The 17560-nt window shown below is 45.3% G+C and overlaps 1 protein-coding gene across 1 annotated transcript in view; it reads left to right on the top strand.

The window, feature by feature from the left end:
• Window positions 1-8855: 8855 nt before the first annotated feature.
• Window positions 8856-17560, top strand: part of MXRA5 (matrix remodeling associated 5) — a 34327-nt gene continuing 25622 nt past the window's right edge. The window contains exons 1-2 of the mRNA XM_055267607.1: window positions 8856-8993; window positions 11690-11905. Coding sequence (XP_055123582.1) covers window positions 8947-8993; window positions 11690-11905 — 263 coding nt within the window. The 5' untranslated portion in view covers window positions 8856-8946. The remainder of the gene's footprint in view (window positions 8994-11689; window positions 11906-17560) is intronic.

Below are 17560 nucleotides of genomic sequence, written 5' to 3'. Positions count from 1 at the left end.
AGTAGCGGATTTGGTAATTTAAGAAGTGTCGAATCTTCCCTTCAGCAACCACATGCCTGTCCAGGGAGTCAGCTCACAAATCACGCATCAATTATAAGGACAGATGGTAGACCCTGTGCAAGAGCTCTGTATGAGTTTCCTGTGGCTACTAAAGCAAATACCAAAAATGCTGGGTGAAAACAACGCACATTTATTCGTGTGCAGTTCTAGAAATCAGAAGTCCTAAGTGAGTCTCCTGGGGCTAAAATCAAAGTGTCAGCCAGGTTGGTTCCTTCTGGAAGATGCAGGAAAGAATCCATTTCCTTGCAATTTGTACCTCCTAGAGGCTGCCTGCATTCCTCGGCATGTGGTTTCTTTCTTCATCTTCAAAACCAGCAACAACCAGCAGAGACCGTCTCCCATCTCATCATTCTAACCTGCATTTCTGCCTCCCTCTTCTACTTTTAAGAGCCGTGGCCATTACATGGGGTCCACATGGATAAGCCAGAATAATCTCCTCATTTTAGGATCAGCTGATGAGCAAACTTCATTTTCCCTCCAACTTTGATTCCCCTATTGCCATATAAGGTAACATTTTCATAGGTTCTGGGAAAGAGGATGTAAAAATATTTAGTTAAGGATCTTGAGATGAGATCATCCTGGAGTAGAGTCGACCCTAAATGCAACAACAGGTGTCCTTCTAAGAGACGGAAGAGGAGATGGTACAGACACAGAGGAGAAGGCCACGTGGAGACAGAGGCAGAGACCGGAGTGATGCGGCCACAAGCTCAGGAATGCCTGGAGTCTCCAGGAGCTGGAAGAGGCAGGAAGGATCCTCCCCTAGAGCCTCCAGAGAGAGTGCAGCCCTGCCCACACCTTGATCTCAGACTTCTGGCCTCCAGAACTGGGAGAGCATAAATTTCTGTTGTTTTAAGACACTCAGTTAGTGGCGATCTGTGTGGCAGTCCTGGGAGATGCAGACAGATTGTGCCCACGTTTGGAGGCTAATTAGGAATCATTACCAAACCACACAGTTTCTGTTTAAGCTAGATATTTTCTTTGCCTTTTTCTTCTTTGTAAGGTATCCAGGGCAACATTTAGAAGCTGAATTTTCTCATCCAGGCTTTCTAACAGCTTTGAGTTATTTGTTTCTTTCACTTTTTTCATAAGAGAGTTACATTTATATCTTTAAAGAGCATGTTCCGAAGTGTTTTGATACTTCTTTAAAATACATTAGTGCTCCTTTGAATTTAGTTTGAGTTTTAGTGAATCTCTAAGCTTGTCCACTTACAAACACACACCTATATTTATAATCGAGTAAATCTCAGTATGTTTCAATCTCATGATTATGCAGGGAATCAAAGGTCACTGTGTTTAAGAACTAATTTCCTTTTCTGTATTTTAAGAATAACTTAAAACTTGTTCCATGAGTCACCCCTGGTCTGTTAACTAAGGCCGCTTCTTCTAATTCATGAAAGAGACATCTTACCAAAAGGGAAAGCACTTCACGCGGTGTCCTGTAGAATTCTGAGTATTCATTACTTATAGGACATCTTTCTGAAATTAGTAGTTTCATGCTGAAGGAGAGACCATTTGCCATTTTTATTTTGAAAAGTGAGATGGGTCTTGGAATCCATCCACAAGTAAGAAGAATGTCATAGGACAGGGGTTTGCAACCCCATGGGCTATCTGGGACTGCTATCTGCCCGTTAGAAACCAGGTTGCACAGCAGGAGGTGAGCAGCAGGCCAGTGAGTGAGGCTTCATCTGTATTTACAGCTGCTTCCCACCCTGAGCTCCACCTCCTGTCAGATCAGCAGCAGCATTAGATTCTTACTGGAGCAGAAACCCTATTGTGAACTGCACACACGAGGGACCTAGGCTGCAGGCTCCTTATGAGAATCCAATGCCTGATGATTTGTCACTGTCTATCCCATCACCCCAAGATGGGACTGTCTAGCTGCACAGAACAAACATGGGGCTCCCATGGATTCTACATCATGGTGAGTTGTAGAATTATTTCATTACATATTACAGTGGAATAATAATATAAATAAAGTGCACAATAAATGTAATGTGCTTGAATCATTGCAAAACCATATGTCCCACCCCCATCCTGCTCCACGGAAAGACTGTCTTCCATGAAATTGGTCCCTGGTGCGGGAAAGGTTAGGGACCACTGCCCTAGGAGATTTCTAGACCATGCCACTCGAGGGCAAGGTCTCCACCAGCCAGTAGTGCTCAGAACTAGTTTCAGTGACAGTCTTTCCTTCTTCCTCACAAGCTTCTAGGGCAGCTTCCATGTGGAATCCCCTAGAAGCCATTTGGTTTTGATTCCAAGAGGCCGCTTGTCTGAAAGAAGACAAGTCAGCAAAAATAGTAAGCCAAAACAGATTGGAGGAAAAAAAAGAGTCTTGACTCTTTAAATATAGAATTTTTGAAACTAGACTTTATTTTTAGAGCAGTCTGAGCTGCAAAATTGAGCAGAAGGCACAGAAATTTTTATATATCCGTTTCCTACACACACACACCCTCTTCCATGATCAATGTCTCTCAGCAGAGTGAGACATTTGTTACAACAGATGAACCCACACGGAGACATTGAAGTCACCCAAAGTCCGTGGTTTTCATTAGGGCTCCCTCTTGATGTGAACTCCAGAATTTTGAGTATTCATCATTTATAGAACATCTTTCTGAAATGAATAGTTTCATGTTGAAAAATAAACCCCGTGCCATTTTTATTTTGAAAAGTGAGATGGGCCGAGTGTGGTGGCTCACGCCTGTAATCCCAGCACTTTGGGAGGGCGAGATGGATGGATGACCTGAGGTCAGGAATTCGAGATCAGTGTGGCCAACATGGTGAAACCCTGTCTCTACTAAAAATACAAAAATTAGCCAGGCATGGTGGTGCGCACCTGCAGTGCCAGCTACTCGGGTGTCTGAGGCAGGAGAATCGCTTGAACCCGGGAGGTGGCGGTTGCAGTGTGCCAGGAGTCTATCACTGCACTCCAGCCTGGACAACAGTGTGAGACTTCATCTCAAAAAAAAAAAAAAAAAAAAGTGAGCTAGGTCTTGATTTCTGCTGAATTACCCATCCAGGATTGAGGTCTTTGAAGGGATTCATTAATAATTGCTGACATTTTCTTGCCTTTCCCTGTCTGCAATTCACTGGCCTGTGTGGTCTGGGTTGGGGAGGAAGGGGATCACCTTCCGTGATCTCATCTTCTGCAGCTGGTTTTCTACCAACTGAAATTTTAGGGATCCAGAGCGGAGAAGCCTGTGTCTGTGAGTTCCATCATTCTAGGTGCCGCTGGTCCCAGTAAGAGACAGTAGCAGACAAACAGCTTTCATTTTGCCCAGAAATCCCCATCAGCACATCCGCCCAGGCTGGGTCAGGCTAGTTCACTTAGCCAGGATGTGTTTTCTCTGTAGGCTGATGTGCACCGTGCTAAGCAGAATTTTCTCCAGCCTAATCTGCAGAGATAACTCAACCGTGCTCAGGAGATCGAGAGGGTTTCTCTGACATGTTCTTCATATTTATTTACTTATTTTCCATGCTGCTGTTCTATTGCAAAGTATGCTGTTGAGAAAATCTGGAAGCACTTTAGTACATGCAACAGAACAGGGTATTCCTACTGACTGTGCTACAATAAGAAGCAAAACAAAAATACCCCCTCATTTTCATTGAGGTGGCCAGTAGCCCGTATTTTCATTTCAGGTTTACCCTAGACAGATGAGGGCAAGTTCCCACGGAAAATTCCTAAAAGTCTGTTTCTGCTCAAACAAAGATACAACCCCACTAGCTATTAGTCTGCCCCTGGGATTTCTGAGCTATGCAAGCCCATGAGTCTGAAGTAGAGATTTCCTGTGTAGACTTTTTTTTTCCCTCCAGTCATCCAAGGGTATTCACTAGGTCAGCTCTTCTCCTAATTACAGAGTTTGGGAAGCAGTGGGGTTTGCAGTCATGTGACTGAGAAAGTTACTTTTACAACTCCTGTTAAAAAAATTACATAGTGATCCACAGAGTCCTTTAGAATATTAGACTTTCACATTGAAATCAGAATCGCCAGGAACTGCAGTTCATACACAAAACAGCCAGTGCACCTCCAGGGACTCTGCATTGGGGTAAAACCTGGATAGGAAGATGAAAGACACAGCAATAAAGTTGAAAAAAAATGACTGTAGATTTGCTGGATCCTATATATAAATATTAACTACAGATGTGGCGCAGGCAGTATGTTCAGTTCTCTCTATACAGCATTGCATTCTGTCTTTACGACACCTCCAAGAGGTAAAATTACCCTTATTGTACCCTTGAGAAATCTGGTTTTAGGAAGGGAGAATAGTGTGTTCTAGGCCCTCTGGCCAAGAAATAGCGAGTAGTAGGAGGAGGTGGTTTGAGCTCTACTATCTGTCTGACTCAATCACCTGTGGCTCCGCTGTTGGTTTAAGCCTTGCAGGAAAAGTGGATTTTAAAGATCTTATGATGGAGGCAGAGGGATGATGGCTCCCCCACGGTAAGGGCCTCCTAAGTCTCCTGGGCTGCAAGTTTCCCTATCTCCACATTTCTAGAGGAAAGGGGGTCTCGATGGAGGGGTGGGCTTGGGTGATGGGAAGTGAGCTAGCAAACCTGTTTGGATTTCCTTCTGAATGCGTGAGTCCAGGGGGTTGAATTTAAAGGGCAGGCACTTCCCAATCATGTCTTTTCCACGCATCACTTTTTAAAACTGGCACGCCATCAGCCTGCTTCAGGAGCATCTCAGCAAACAGGATCGGTTGCACATGGAAGTGGTACCATTAGGCTTGTAAAAAAAAAAATAAGTTTTTTTTTTATATTCACACAGGTTTTTGTAGATCAAAGACAAAACGGGCAAACGTTGATAATAAGGACATGTTGTCAAAATGCTGGTTCAGGAATGGAAATGCTGCTAACCAGAGGACCAGTGAAAAGCAGTGGCTGGTAAAAGTCACTGGTGCATCCTGCGACAAGCTGCAATCCGTTAGGTTCCATGGCATCTGGCGATTAGGAAGGCTCCGACCTTTTGTTAATCACTGAGCTTTTGCTTGAAGTACATTCTGTAGCTACAAGGACTGACCTGCCCTTCATTTGATCATCCCTCCTCACCCTCCACATGGTGGAATTATTAGCAAACGGATGAATTTAATTTAACCGACATGTACTCCAAACCTCCTGTATTTAAGGAAATCTCTTGGCACTTCAAGGGATTCAACAATTAACAAAACATGGTCCCTGCTCTAGGAACACATCACCAAGCAAGCAGGCAACATTAGCAGGACAAACATCAAAACAAAAAAGACTAAATGCCGCAAAATATGCATTTCATTTTAAAAAAGTACAGAAGGACGAGATTCCATAATGCTTTATTTGTGGATTTATTGTACAAGTTATGCCCTGGGACTTTTCTAATCTAGGCATTTATTTTTATTGGTATGTGTGTTATTAAAAATAATTTATTGAGGTAAAATTCACATCGTATAGTAAACCGTGTTAAAGTAACAATGTCATGGCATTTTGTACATCCTCAATATTGTGCAACCATCACCTACATGTAGTTCCAAAACGTTTCTGTCACCCCAAGCTAAAACCCTGCACCCATTCAGTGGTCTCTTTCCACTGCTCACTCCCCCTCATCCCATGCATGAAATTTGCAAAGCAGAATTGAATTAGTTGACTTGATATTTTATTTACTTCACACTTGTAAGGAATTAAAACCATTATGTTTGAGTTAACCATCTCATTTCCGTAAACCTGTGCCTTTAACTAGACTTCGATAAACCATTTTTGGGGTGCAGATGGTACAGGTAACACAAGTATTTAGAGGTATTAATAGATATTATCTATTAAATGTGCCAATAATAATCCCCCTGGATAAGGTAGTATAAACAGATTTCCTTACTGCAGGGAAATCCAGACTTTTTTTTTTTTTTTTTTTTTTTTGAGGCAGGGTCTTGCTCTGTCACCCTGGCTGGAGTGCAGTGGTGTGAACTTGGCTTACTGCAAACTCTGCGTCTCAGGCTCAAGCAATTCTCCCATGTTAGCCCCCAGTATGTAGCTGGAACTACAGGCATATGCCACTATGCCTGGTTAATTTTTTTTTTTTGTAGAGATAGGGTTTTGCCACGTTGCCTAGGCTGGTCTCAAACTCCTGGACTCAAGCAATCCTCCCACCTTGGCCTCCCAAAGTGCTGGGATTACAGGCATTAGCCACTGTGCCTGGCCAAATCTAGACATTTCTTAATATAATTCAACCTCAGTCATGCACACATTCATTCATTCATTCATTTATTCATTCATTCATTCAATTGAATGCTTAGTGTATGCTAAGGTCTGTGCTATACTCCAGGTGTCAAGAAGCTATGATGGCATAAAAAGAAGATGAGTGATTGTCCACAATGCAGGAAAAAAGCCCACATTAGCAATGGGCATGGAGGTAAGGAAATACTATACAATGGAAATTGAGGAGGTCTTTGTCAAAACAGTGGCATGAACCAACAACAACAACAAAAATCAGGGAAGTGCTACCTGTTCTTGACAAGCCAGATCTATCACCACAAGGAAGATCCCAGGGACAGGCTGGGAAGCACAGGGCATGGCATGGGCCACCCATGGAAAACTTCAGCCTTGGGTTTGAGGATGATGGCACTCCTCTAAGTCTCAGTGATGGGCTGGAAGGGATGAATGAGAAGGAGTTGGTGGAGGAAGAAGTTGTCAAAATCAAAGACATATCCATGCAACTGCAGTGAGAGAGATGGAGAGAGGAGCACATTGGGCCCAGAGATTCTTAGGCATCAGGATCTAAACTTGGCAACCAGTTGACTATGAGGAAGACATGAAGGAGAGGCAGAAGGCAAGGATGGCTTGAGTTTCTAGTTTAGCTGATGAGATGGGTGGCAACATCATTAACAAGGGTAAAGAGATGTTCAAGAGACAGTTGTTTTTGTTTTGCTTTGTTTCATAATTTAATCAATGGGTTTGGGGCATGCCCAGAAAGAGGCTACCTAAGGGCATTATTTGACTAATCCCTGGAACTATGTCAACACACACTGAAAACTAAAGCTAGAGAAGGAATGAATTCCCATTTATGAACCAGTATTTCCTGACTATCAACTCTGTGGAAGCCACCCTAGGCGCAGGAGGCAGGTGGTGAGGAATTCCTAGACACTGTGTTTCTTAGGAGGAGCTAAGATGGTCCACGCTCCATGCAGGGGAGGCAACTTATTTCTTAGGCTTATTCCTTCCTTCCTCCTGAAAGCCCCCTGACAGAGAGCTGGATGTAGGGCAGGACTTCTGAATCTAAAGAGCAGGTACTTCTCAATTATACTTTTTCCATGCATTGCCTTTTAAAAGCTGCATGCCTGCTGGGCTCAGTGGCTCACGCCTGTAATCCCAGCACTTTGGGAGGCCGAGGTGGGTGGATCACTTGAGGCTAGGAATTCGAGTCCAGCCTGAGCAACATAGTGAGACCCTGTCTGCACAAAAAAAAAAAAAAAAAAAAAAAAAAAAAAAATTAGCCCAGCTTGGCAAGCCTCTAGTACCAGCTACATGGGGGACTGAGGTGGAGAATTGCTTCTGCCTCCGAGGCGGAGGTTACAGTGAGCCGAGATCACACCACTGGCACTCTAGCCTGGGCAACAGAGCGAGACTCTGTCTCAAATACATACATACATACATACATACATACATACATAAATGTCACACGCCATGGGCCTGCTTCAGGGGCATCTCAGCAGACACGATTCGTTGTACAAGTACATGGTACCACTGGGCTTGTAAAAAAAAAATTTTTTTTATACTCACAGATGTCTTTTGTAGATCAAAGAACACAACAGGCAAATACTGACCCTAAGGACATGTCAAAATGCTGGTTCAGGGAGAGGAATGCGGCTAACCAGAGGAACAGCGAAAAGCAGTCGCTGGTGCACCCTGCAACAAGCTGGGGCAATGGTGCCTTTCCGGGCCCTGCACACCTGTCTCAGCTCCATGTTTTTATCCCAGGTGGGCTCCGCTGACTGAAGATCCTCACCTGACCTCTCCCCACCATTCCAGGTCTGACTTATCCAGGAAGCCAGGCAGCCGCCGCCTCCTCCTCCTCTGCCTCCTGGAATAGGGACCTACTCTCTGCACCCTCTACTTTTTGCCTTGTCGCCAGGTAGCTCCCACCCTCCCACCGCCCCCTCCCAGACAATACCATCAGACTCTCCGAACGTCCCAGCCCTCGCCCTGCCCCTCGAAGGCTCCCCACGCCGGAGGGGAGCCGTTGCACCTTTCTGGCAGGAAGACTCTGGCAAGGGGAGAGAGGCGGGCGCCGGGGAGTCCTGGAGAGGCGGGAGGGCGTGGCGGCGGCTCTCACGTTGCAGCCCTGCCTGCAGCTAGCGGGATGCCGGCGGGGCCAGCCCGCTCCTGCCTGCACACGGTCTGGGAAGAGCTGCCAGAGAAAACGCCGTCTGGCCCGGAGAAGCGCAAACCCTGCTCCTTCTCTCTCTCCTGAAAGGAACGGAAACGTTCCCAGCGCTGCTTAGGCGCTCCCCAAGCGTGGAATCTACTGCGGCTCCCACCGCGCTTCCTGCATCTCGCCTTTCCCTCCTGGGTCCCCGGACTTCTCTCTGACAAAGGGCCCTCCTTCCCCGAGCCGCCTGTGGTTCTTGCAGCGGGAGTGGGCGAGGCATTTCCACCCGGGCCCAGGCGCAATGAAGACGCGAGAGGAAGGCTGAGCGCAGAGCGGCGCGGCCAGGGTCCCTTGGCTCGGGCCCGCGCCCCGTCTCCCCGGGGTGGGGCAGGGTGGGGGTGTGCCGAGGCGTGGACTTGGGGAAGCCTCGCAGCGCCGGGAATAAAAGGGCGCCGGCTTGCTGTGCCGCGCTGGGAAGCCGAGCTGCCTCACCCCCGGCCCCGGGAAGGGCATGGCCCCGGCAAACTCCCGGCCGTGACTCGCGCGCCCCGGCTCGGTGGATGCTCCCGGCGCACCGCTCCCGTGTGCGGCGGCTTCCCAAGGACAGGTGAGGACCCAGGGTGGCCAGGGCGCCCGAGGGCTGCCGTGTCTGCCTGCAGGGGGTGAAGGGATTTGAGATACCCAAGGGAAACACTGGGGGTAAAGGGCCCGCATGCAGGCAGATTGCACCGTTCCCCAGCACTGTTTGAAGTTGCTAAGAAATCAGGGTACCTGAATTCCTGCAATTTTAAGTAGCTAAGGATCAGATAAGGAGGAGAGCCGGATCTTGAAGGAGGATGCACTGAATAGGTCTAATTAAGCCCAGACATCCCATGCCTCCTTTCCTCCCTCTCCCCAACGCGCTCCCCATCCCTGGCTCTCTCTGGAGACCTTCAACCCCTCCATCCCGCGTTAATAGGAAGCTGCCAACGGAATTCCCAAGTGAAGCCCACTCTGCTCTTGCAGTCGGTGGGGGAAAGGACGCTTGAGGAGCCTCTTTCCAAGTTGCTCAGGCTGTGGCTACTTCAAGTCTCCTCTCCCTCCTCTCTTCCCCCCCTCCTTCCCCGCCTCTTTCCTCCTACTCTTACCCAGGCTTTCCCTGGAAAGGGGACAGCCCAACGCCTAGAGTGATCTGAGCCATGCAAAAAAACCGGGACAGTCATCACGCAGATAGAAGGGGTTTGATGTCCGAGTCCCGGGCGGCGGGGACTCGCAGGGCCACCCCAGCCGCGTTCCGGGAAAGCTAGTAATTCATCCCGCAGCCAGCTCGACGCGACCCAGCGGACTCTGGAAGCCGGCCAGGGGCTCAGGGCTGCCCGCCCGGCCACTCCAGGTTGTCCGCCCAGGGCCAAGACGAAAGCAGACGGCCTCACGCCCCCACCCCTGCTTCCCGGCGGGGTTCGCAGACCGTCTCTGGCGGCCTAGCTGGCGCGGGGCCGCTTTCTCCGCGGCGGAGAGACCCGACCCTGCCTCCCCGGGATTACGGTTGCCTGGGGGCGAGTTTTCTGGGTCTCCCGGGAGGTTGGTGCCGCGGTGGGAGGCCGGACAGGGAGTTGGGGCTGAAGAGTCCTCTGGAACGCCCGGGCGAAGTCCGCCCGCAGGCACAGGACTCTGGGGACTGGCGCGGCTGCCCTTGGAACCAGCCCAGCGCCGAGGTCAGGCGCGCAGGCAGGGGCGGGGAAAGCCCGGGCTCTGGCGAGAGGGAAAACTCCGAGGACTTTTGCAGAGCTGCAGGAGCCGGTTTGTTCCAGCGCTCAGAGGCGGAGCCTGGACTTGCTTTTTTGCAAAGCTACCTGTGTGCCATCAGTTCTTTATGGGCAGCTGAAGGGAGACGCGCCCCCCGGCTTAAGAGAATAACCTTTTCTAGGTCACTTAAAGGCAGGAAAAGCTACAGGTTTGGGATGCTCCTCTCTTATAGGAAGGATTTTAGAATTTTATTTTTATTTTTTGAGACGGAGTGTCGCTCTTGTTGCCCAGGCTGGGGTGCAATGGCTCGATCTCGGTTCACCGCAACCTCTGCCTCCCGGATTCAAGCGAATCTCCTGCCTCAGCCTCCCGAGCAGCTGAGATTACAGGCATGCGCCACCATGCCTGGCTAATTTTGTTTTGTTTGTTTGTTTGTATTTTTAGTAGAGACGGGGTTTCTCCATGTTGGTCAGGCTGGTCTCGAACTCCCGACCTCAGGTGATCCGCCCGCCTCAGCCTCCCAAAGTGTTGGATGACAGACGTGAGCCACCGAGTCCGGCCTGGGTTTTAGAATTTTTAATCAGCATTTAGCGCTCGTTCAGAACCCGGGCGAATGGGCAGGCGCGTGTTTGTTGTGTATCCCTATTTACTTTCCATGTGTGTCACTATTTTTAAGTGAACGCCATTCAAGAGATGACAAAAATGTTAGATGACATAGGCATTGCCAGGACACGAAGAAAATGATCACCGCCATTCTAAATGAAGTAGCTGATGCAATCTAGCATTTACCCGAGCTCTTCCATTTTTTAGTGACTCAATTTTTTCTGTTTGCCTGAATATATTTCATAAGCAATCCCTTCCTGTTTATTGAATGATCAGAGGTTCCCCCAAACTTCCTCCCCGATTAACAGCAACTCTATATCATCAAAAAAACTCTCTGGCGTTTCCAAGACAAAAATTAAGGATAGTAAATAAACCCAGAAATAACAGGATGAATATCCTTCTAGCAAACACCTCTTTAAGCTCTTCAAGAAGCTAGAATTAAAGGTTTGAGAAATATAATTAAAGGAAAGAATACGAATGAACACTTTTCTTGGGAAGTTTTAAATTCAAATATATGCAATATATAATGGCTCAGTCTTGTCGTTGGAGGCAGAAACAATGTTTTATTATTTTTTTATTATGGAAACATAAATATAAACCTCCTCTCTCTCTCTCTCTCTCTCTCTCTCTCTCATCTCTCTCTCTCTCTCTCTCTCATCTCTCTCTCTCTCTCTCTCTCATCTCTCTCTATTTCATACCCACAATTACAGACTGCAAGATAGATTTCCAAATCATAGTATCCAAGCCAAGAATCAAGACTATATTCTATAGTCATGATTAAAGTGAATGGTGAAAAGTTTAGAAAAAAAACCATGTTTCATCTTTCTCAATTCCCATGGTTTAAGCGTCACTACAACACATCGTGTGAAGTCCTGGGAAGCTTGAAACCCTGATGCACAATTCAAATTTAAAAATTGCCCATAGTTACTTGGTGCTACCTGTGAATAAGCGCATCTCTTCGTTGTTCTACCTCAGGTATCCGAGAATCAGGCACCCCGACAAGATGCCCAAGCGCGCGCACTGGGGGGCCCTCTCCGTGGTGCTGATCCTGCTTTGGGGCCATCCGCGAGTGGCGCTGGCCTGCCCGCATCCTTGTGCCTGCTACGTCCCCAGCGAGGTCCACTGCACGTTCCGATCCCTGGCTTCCGTGCCCGCTGGCATTGCTAAACACGTGGAAAGAATCAATTTGGGGTTTGTACCACTTTCTTCCCGAACCATCCCACTGTCAGTGCGTGCGTCTTGATCTGGTTTTGCATGTGTGTATGTGCATTTACTTAACTTCGTATGTGCATTTCCTCTGTGTAGCTCTGTCGAGAATTATGGAGCTGCAGATGGGCAGAATAAAGAGGAAAAGTTTTGGTTATGCTAAACGCAGCTTTTTCAATGATTATCTGAATATATCCATCAGCTGCCACTGCTGTAAGGTCTATTAACGAGCAGCATGAACAACTTTAGAGTTTGTTGAGAAATTCCCTTGATAGCATTTCTTTAATACATTGTTGAGGTGAATGCATGAGACACACACTTAAACATATGAAGATGATTTAAGTAGACTTCAGCAACGATTTAAGAATAATAAAAATAATCAGAACATCTGTGCCATTTTATAAGTCGTGTAGATGATAGAATGGTGACTTTGAGGCAATAAAAGAGTTCCTGCAGATTTTGCCTGTTAAAAATATCAACATCTTTTTAAAAACCTATTTTGATGTGGCTTGCCAGATAGACTTTTAATAGTCAACAATCATTTGGAGTTCTTCAACAAAATATATTAGCTACTTTTTGGCATCTATCCCCGGAACAACTGATTAAATTAGTGTTTGAGAAATATTCACCATGGAGATGTTTTAGTAAAAAATAAAATGTCCAGATTTGAGCCAACGGAAAATAACTGTAAATGTACCTGGACATCTTATAGAACAAAGTTAAAAAAAAAATTCTCCTCTATTGACAGTGGTAGAAGAAGAGAATGAAACATTGAGATAATAAGATGGAAATTTCTCTATCGACAGTGGTAGAGTCAGAGAATGAAACGTTGAGGGAGTAAGATGATAATTTCCCTAACCCATGGCAACAGACCATTAAATAGGTTTCTCAATGAAATGCTGTTAGACTTTATGAGTTGACCATCTGAACATCCAACCACAATGATGATAGCTCATTGGGGAAAACAGCTTGGCATTGCCAGAGAAGGGAATAGTAACACGTAAGCCAGCTTCCCTTTTTACAATCTTGTAATTTTTCAGGACACATTTCTTGTGCAATGGAAGTAAGAAAAAGGGAAGAGGTGCTAAAGCCCATTTGTTTTATTTATTTATTTATTTAAACTTTAAGTTCCATGATACATGTGCAGAGTGTACAAGTTTGTTACATAGGTATACGTGTGCCCTGGTGGTTTGCTGCACCTATTGACCCATCCTTTATGTTCCCTCCCCTCAACCCCCACCCCCCAGCAGGCCCTGGTGTGCGTTGTTCCCCTCCCTGTGCCCATGTGTTCTCGATGTTCAACTCCCATTTATGAGTGAGAACATGCAGCGTTTGGTTTTCTCTTTCCCTTGTTAGTTCGCTGAGGATGATGGCTTCCAGCTTCATCTATATCCCTTGAAAGGACAAGATTTCATTCCTTTTTATGGCTGCATAGTATTCCATGGTGTATATGTACCACATTTTCTTTATCCAGTCTATCATTGGTGGGCATTTGGGTTGGTTCCATGTCTGCTAAAGCCCATTTGAATCCTGGGCGATGGTGCATGTGATATTTGCAGAACAGAAAGTGGGGCTTTAACTGTAACTTCTTTTTCTTCCACCCTTGGTGTGCAAAATGGCTCTGTCTAGGAATTCTTTTTTATACATGAACCACTTTAACACATGGTCCCACTTGCTGGGATTAGCTGCCTCATCTCTCAAACCCAGCACCTTGGCAGGTCCCATGCTGGGGGTACCATCAGCCAGGCCTTGGTGGAGCCCTCTAAAAAGCTTGGGGTTGATGCAGAATATATATATATTTGCGGTGCTTCCTGCACAGCAGGTTTGTGTGCTTGTGTTGTGTGTGGGGAAGGGGGTATCAGGCTGGAAATGAGGGTGGGGACAGTACCTGCATGCACTCTCCCCAAAGAGGTGATTTGTTTAATGGCCTGAGACTTACAGCACCAACAAGACTATTACTTCTGAAGTTGTTTGCATCTCATTTACAGTTTCTGGGATGCTTTTCTTCCCGTTCATTTTTAAACTGAAGTACTTTGTAAGTGCAAAACATAACTAACCTCTAAATCACACCACTATTTCCGATGGTTTCATTTTAAACAACTCACAATAAAGATGGACTTTAACGTAGGAAGAAAACAGACATCCCAACATGTTAATGTTTCTTTTTCCTATTGCTGCCAGTAATATCTAGAGACAGTTTTCTGTAATATTAAAAAGAAAAGAAAAAGTTTAAAACCCTAGAGAATCACTTCACTGCATCAACATCTATTACTTCCATCTGGTTTAATTTGTAACAGGAACTAATATACTACTTGAAAAACATCACTAATAATATCATAATAGCATTGTTTCAGAAAAATCAATCTCAAATCAGGTAATGAGTCTGGCATCTTGCATTTTGTTGGGGAAAAAACTGAAGCAGGAGCAATGTCTAACAGATAAAACTCAGAGATTGATTTGTGTTTTAACAGTCTGGAGAAAATATAAGACTCTCAAGGAATGAGGAATTTTTGGCCAAGTGCTAATGAAACCTTCTATTCCCACACAGCTGTTTTTAGGGTTGTCAGCATTGCTGTTTCCTGCTTGGACAAACTAAAAGCATTTCTGAAAATTGCTTTCCAAATATTTTTTTTCAGGAACCAACAACATAGCATCCACCTAGAGATGGATTTACAGACTCTTAAATATTTTTTTCCCTCGATTAAAAGACTGGTTTTGGTGATGTCTTTCTGCAACTTCGACAATGCCCATATTTGCCTACTTTATTTTAAGTTCTGCCTTGTGATATTAACCGGAACCTAAGACATAATTTTGCAAATATTGTCTGCCATAAACATTTCACAGAGTTGGTTATATATTCAGTGATTGCCAATCAATAGGCGATGAAGATAGTCTGAAATGTAAGCCAAGGGGCTAATAAGCCACAGAACTGCACTTTATGCAGGGTCATCCCAGTCTGCAGTTAGATTCTGTTCCCGGAGTGTCGTGCTAATTTCCCAGACTCTCTGCTGATTTATAGAAGGATGCAAAAAGGGTACATGTATACCCTCGGGTTCTGAGAGGGGGTACTGAAGTGATTCCCAGGGCTTCTGTCTGTTCCAGAATATCCACCCCATTATCACATCTGGCACCCTTGGCATCTGCATCTGCAAGCTCTCTAATGCCCCTTAAAAACAAGCAGGAGGGGCCGGGCATGGTGGCTCATGCCTGTAATCCCAGCACTTTGGGAGGCAGAGGCAGGTGGATCACGAGGTCAGGAGATCGAGACCATCCTGGCTAACACGGTGAAAGCCCGTCTCTACTAAAAAATTCAAATAAATTAGCTGGATGTGGTGGTGGGCGCCTGTAGTCCCAGCTACTTGGGAGGCTGAGGCAGGAGAATGGCATGAACCTGGGAGGCGGAGCTTGCAGTGAGCCCAGATTGCGCCACTGCACTCCAGCTTGGGTGACAGAGCGAGACTCTGTCTCAAAAAACAAAACAAAAAAATCAAACAAACAACAACAACAACGAAACAGGCAGGGAGAAGATGACAGGGTCAGGCAGGTTTCTGAGCTGATGTGGAGCCCATCCCAGACTTTGGGTGCCTTCCTGAACAGGGGGATTTATTCAGATGTGAAGGGAAATCAACTAGTATTATCCTTTGTTCCTATTTTCCCTTCTTCTCCACCTTGATAGTTGTGATCAAAATTCTCAGGTTAAATTTGACATTCAGCTATCCATGGCTTTAGTATGAGCCATTCTGTTTTTCTCAATATCTATCTATCTATCTATCTATCTATCATCTATCTATCTATCTATTATCTATCATCTGCCAATTACTTGTCTACCCACCTAACATCTATCTCTATCATCAGTCAACGAATCTATCTCTCTACCTGTCTCTATCTATCTATCATCTATCTGTTATGCATCTGCCTATCACCTATCTACCTACCTATTATCATCAGCCAATCTATCTCTCTACCTACCTATCATCTATCTATCAATCTATCGATCTATGTATCATCTGTCTGCCTATCACCTACCTATCATCTATCTCTAACATCATCTATCTATTGATGTATCTATTCTATCTATCTATCTATCTATCTATCTATCTATCTATCTATCTATCATCTATAAATCTACCTATCTATTCTCTATCATCTGTTTATCAATAATATATCTACCTACCTATCATCTCTATCAATCAATCTATCTCTATCATGTATCCTATCTATCATCTATCTATCTGTCTATCTATCTATCTACCTATCATCTATCATCTATCTATCATCTATGTACCTGTCATCTATCTTTATCATCTATCAATCTGTTGAGCTATATATTATCTATGTATCTATGTACCTATCTATCATCTGTCTGGCTGTCTATCTATTATCTATCTATCTATCTATCTATCTATCATCTGTCTGGCTATCTATCTATCTATCTATCATCTGTCTGCCTATCTATCTATCTATCATCTATCTATGACAGTAGTTATCAACAATGGAAGAGTTTGCCCCTGGAGAACATTTGGCAACATCTGGAGACCTTTTTGGTGACCACAGCTATGGAAGGAGAACATATCACACCCTTGAAGTAAAATGTGCTGAGGAACATCCAGCTGTTTCTGACCCATTTCAGAGACTGAGCCTCAGAGCCCTATCTCCTCTGTCTGAAGATTTGCCTCCTCCTTCTGGGCTCTGTTCAGGCGATATTATTTACTCCCAGGGCTCTATTCCATTGGTCTGTTGGCCAGTCTCCCCTGAACGTGCTTCATGGGTCTCCATCTTGGTCTTGAGCCCTATTCTCCCCTTAGATTCTTACAAAATTCTCAAACGTCGCATGGCAAATACAGCTTTGAATTCTTTCCCCAACATCTGTCTCTCCCAGCCTTTGCTGTCCAGCAAATGATAGAATCCACCCACTTACTCCCCTCCAAGTAGAAGTCCTTCCCCCAAGTTTGTCCTCATTCTCACTCCCACCACTCAGCAACGCCTGCTGGCTCTTCCTCTAAGTACATTTGGAAATGTTCTGTGTGCCTTCATGTTTACTGCCACACCTGGTCATGAATCCAATATCCCTCAATATCTCTGCAGGATTCACCTCATTTCTGCTTCCCTTTCTTGCCCAGCTCTGACACGTTCTCCAGGTAGTGGCCAACATTGCTGTTTTAACACATACTTCAGTTCACGGATGAATAGATATATAATTGATCTATAGATGATAATAGATGCTTGATAGATGATAGGATGATGATGGATTGATAGATAGAGAGGATTATAGATAGATTGATGGATGATAGGTAGGTATAGGGTACGTAGATAGATAGATACAGATAGAGAGATAGATAGACAAATTTGCACATGCTAAGGTAAGGTTACCAAATTTCTGCAATCTTAATGTCTAGGACTGAATCAATCTGGGTTGTAGGGGCCATCGTGTGCATTACAGGATGTCGAGCAGCATCTCTATAGAGAACAAATCAATGGCCGTGCCATAAAGCAGGCAAGCTTGGTGAGTCTAAGGAACAGAAAGATGGTCAATAACTCTGAACTTTATGGCAAACAACAAAATACCAGAGAGCTAACTAGTTGTCCACCACGGAACATTCTTCTAAAATGATGAGGCCATGCCCAAAAGTCCCTTTGTTT

The sequence above is a fragment of the Symphalangus syndactylus genome, chromosome X (genome assembly GCF_028878055.3).
Source record: "Symphalangus syndactylus isolate Jambi chromosome X, NHGRI_mSymSyn1-v2.1_pri, whole genome shotgun sequence".
NCBI classification, from domain to species: Eukaryota; Metazoa; Chordata; class Mammalia; order Primates; family Hylobatidae; genus Symphalangus; species Symphalangus syndactylus.
Note: the sequence above shows the minus strand (reverse complement) of the source record. Positions and strands in the feature narration are given on the sequence as shown.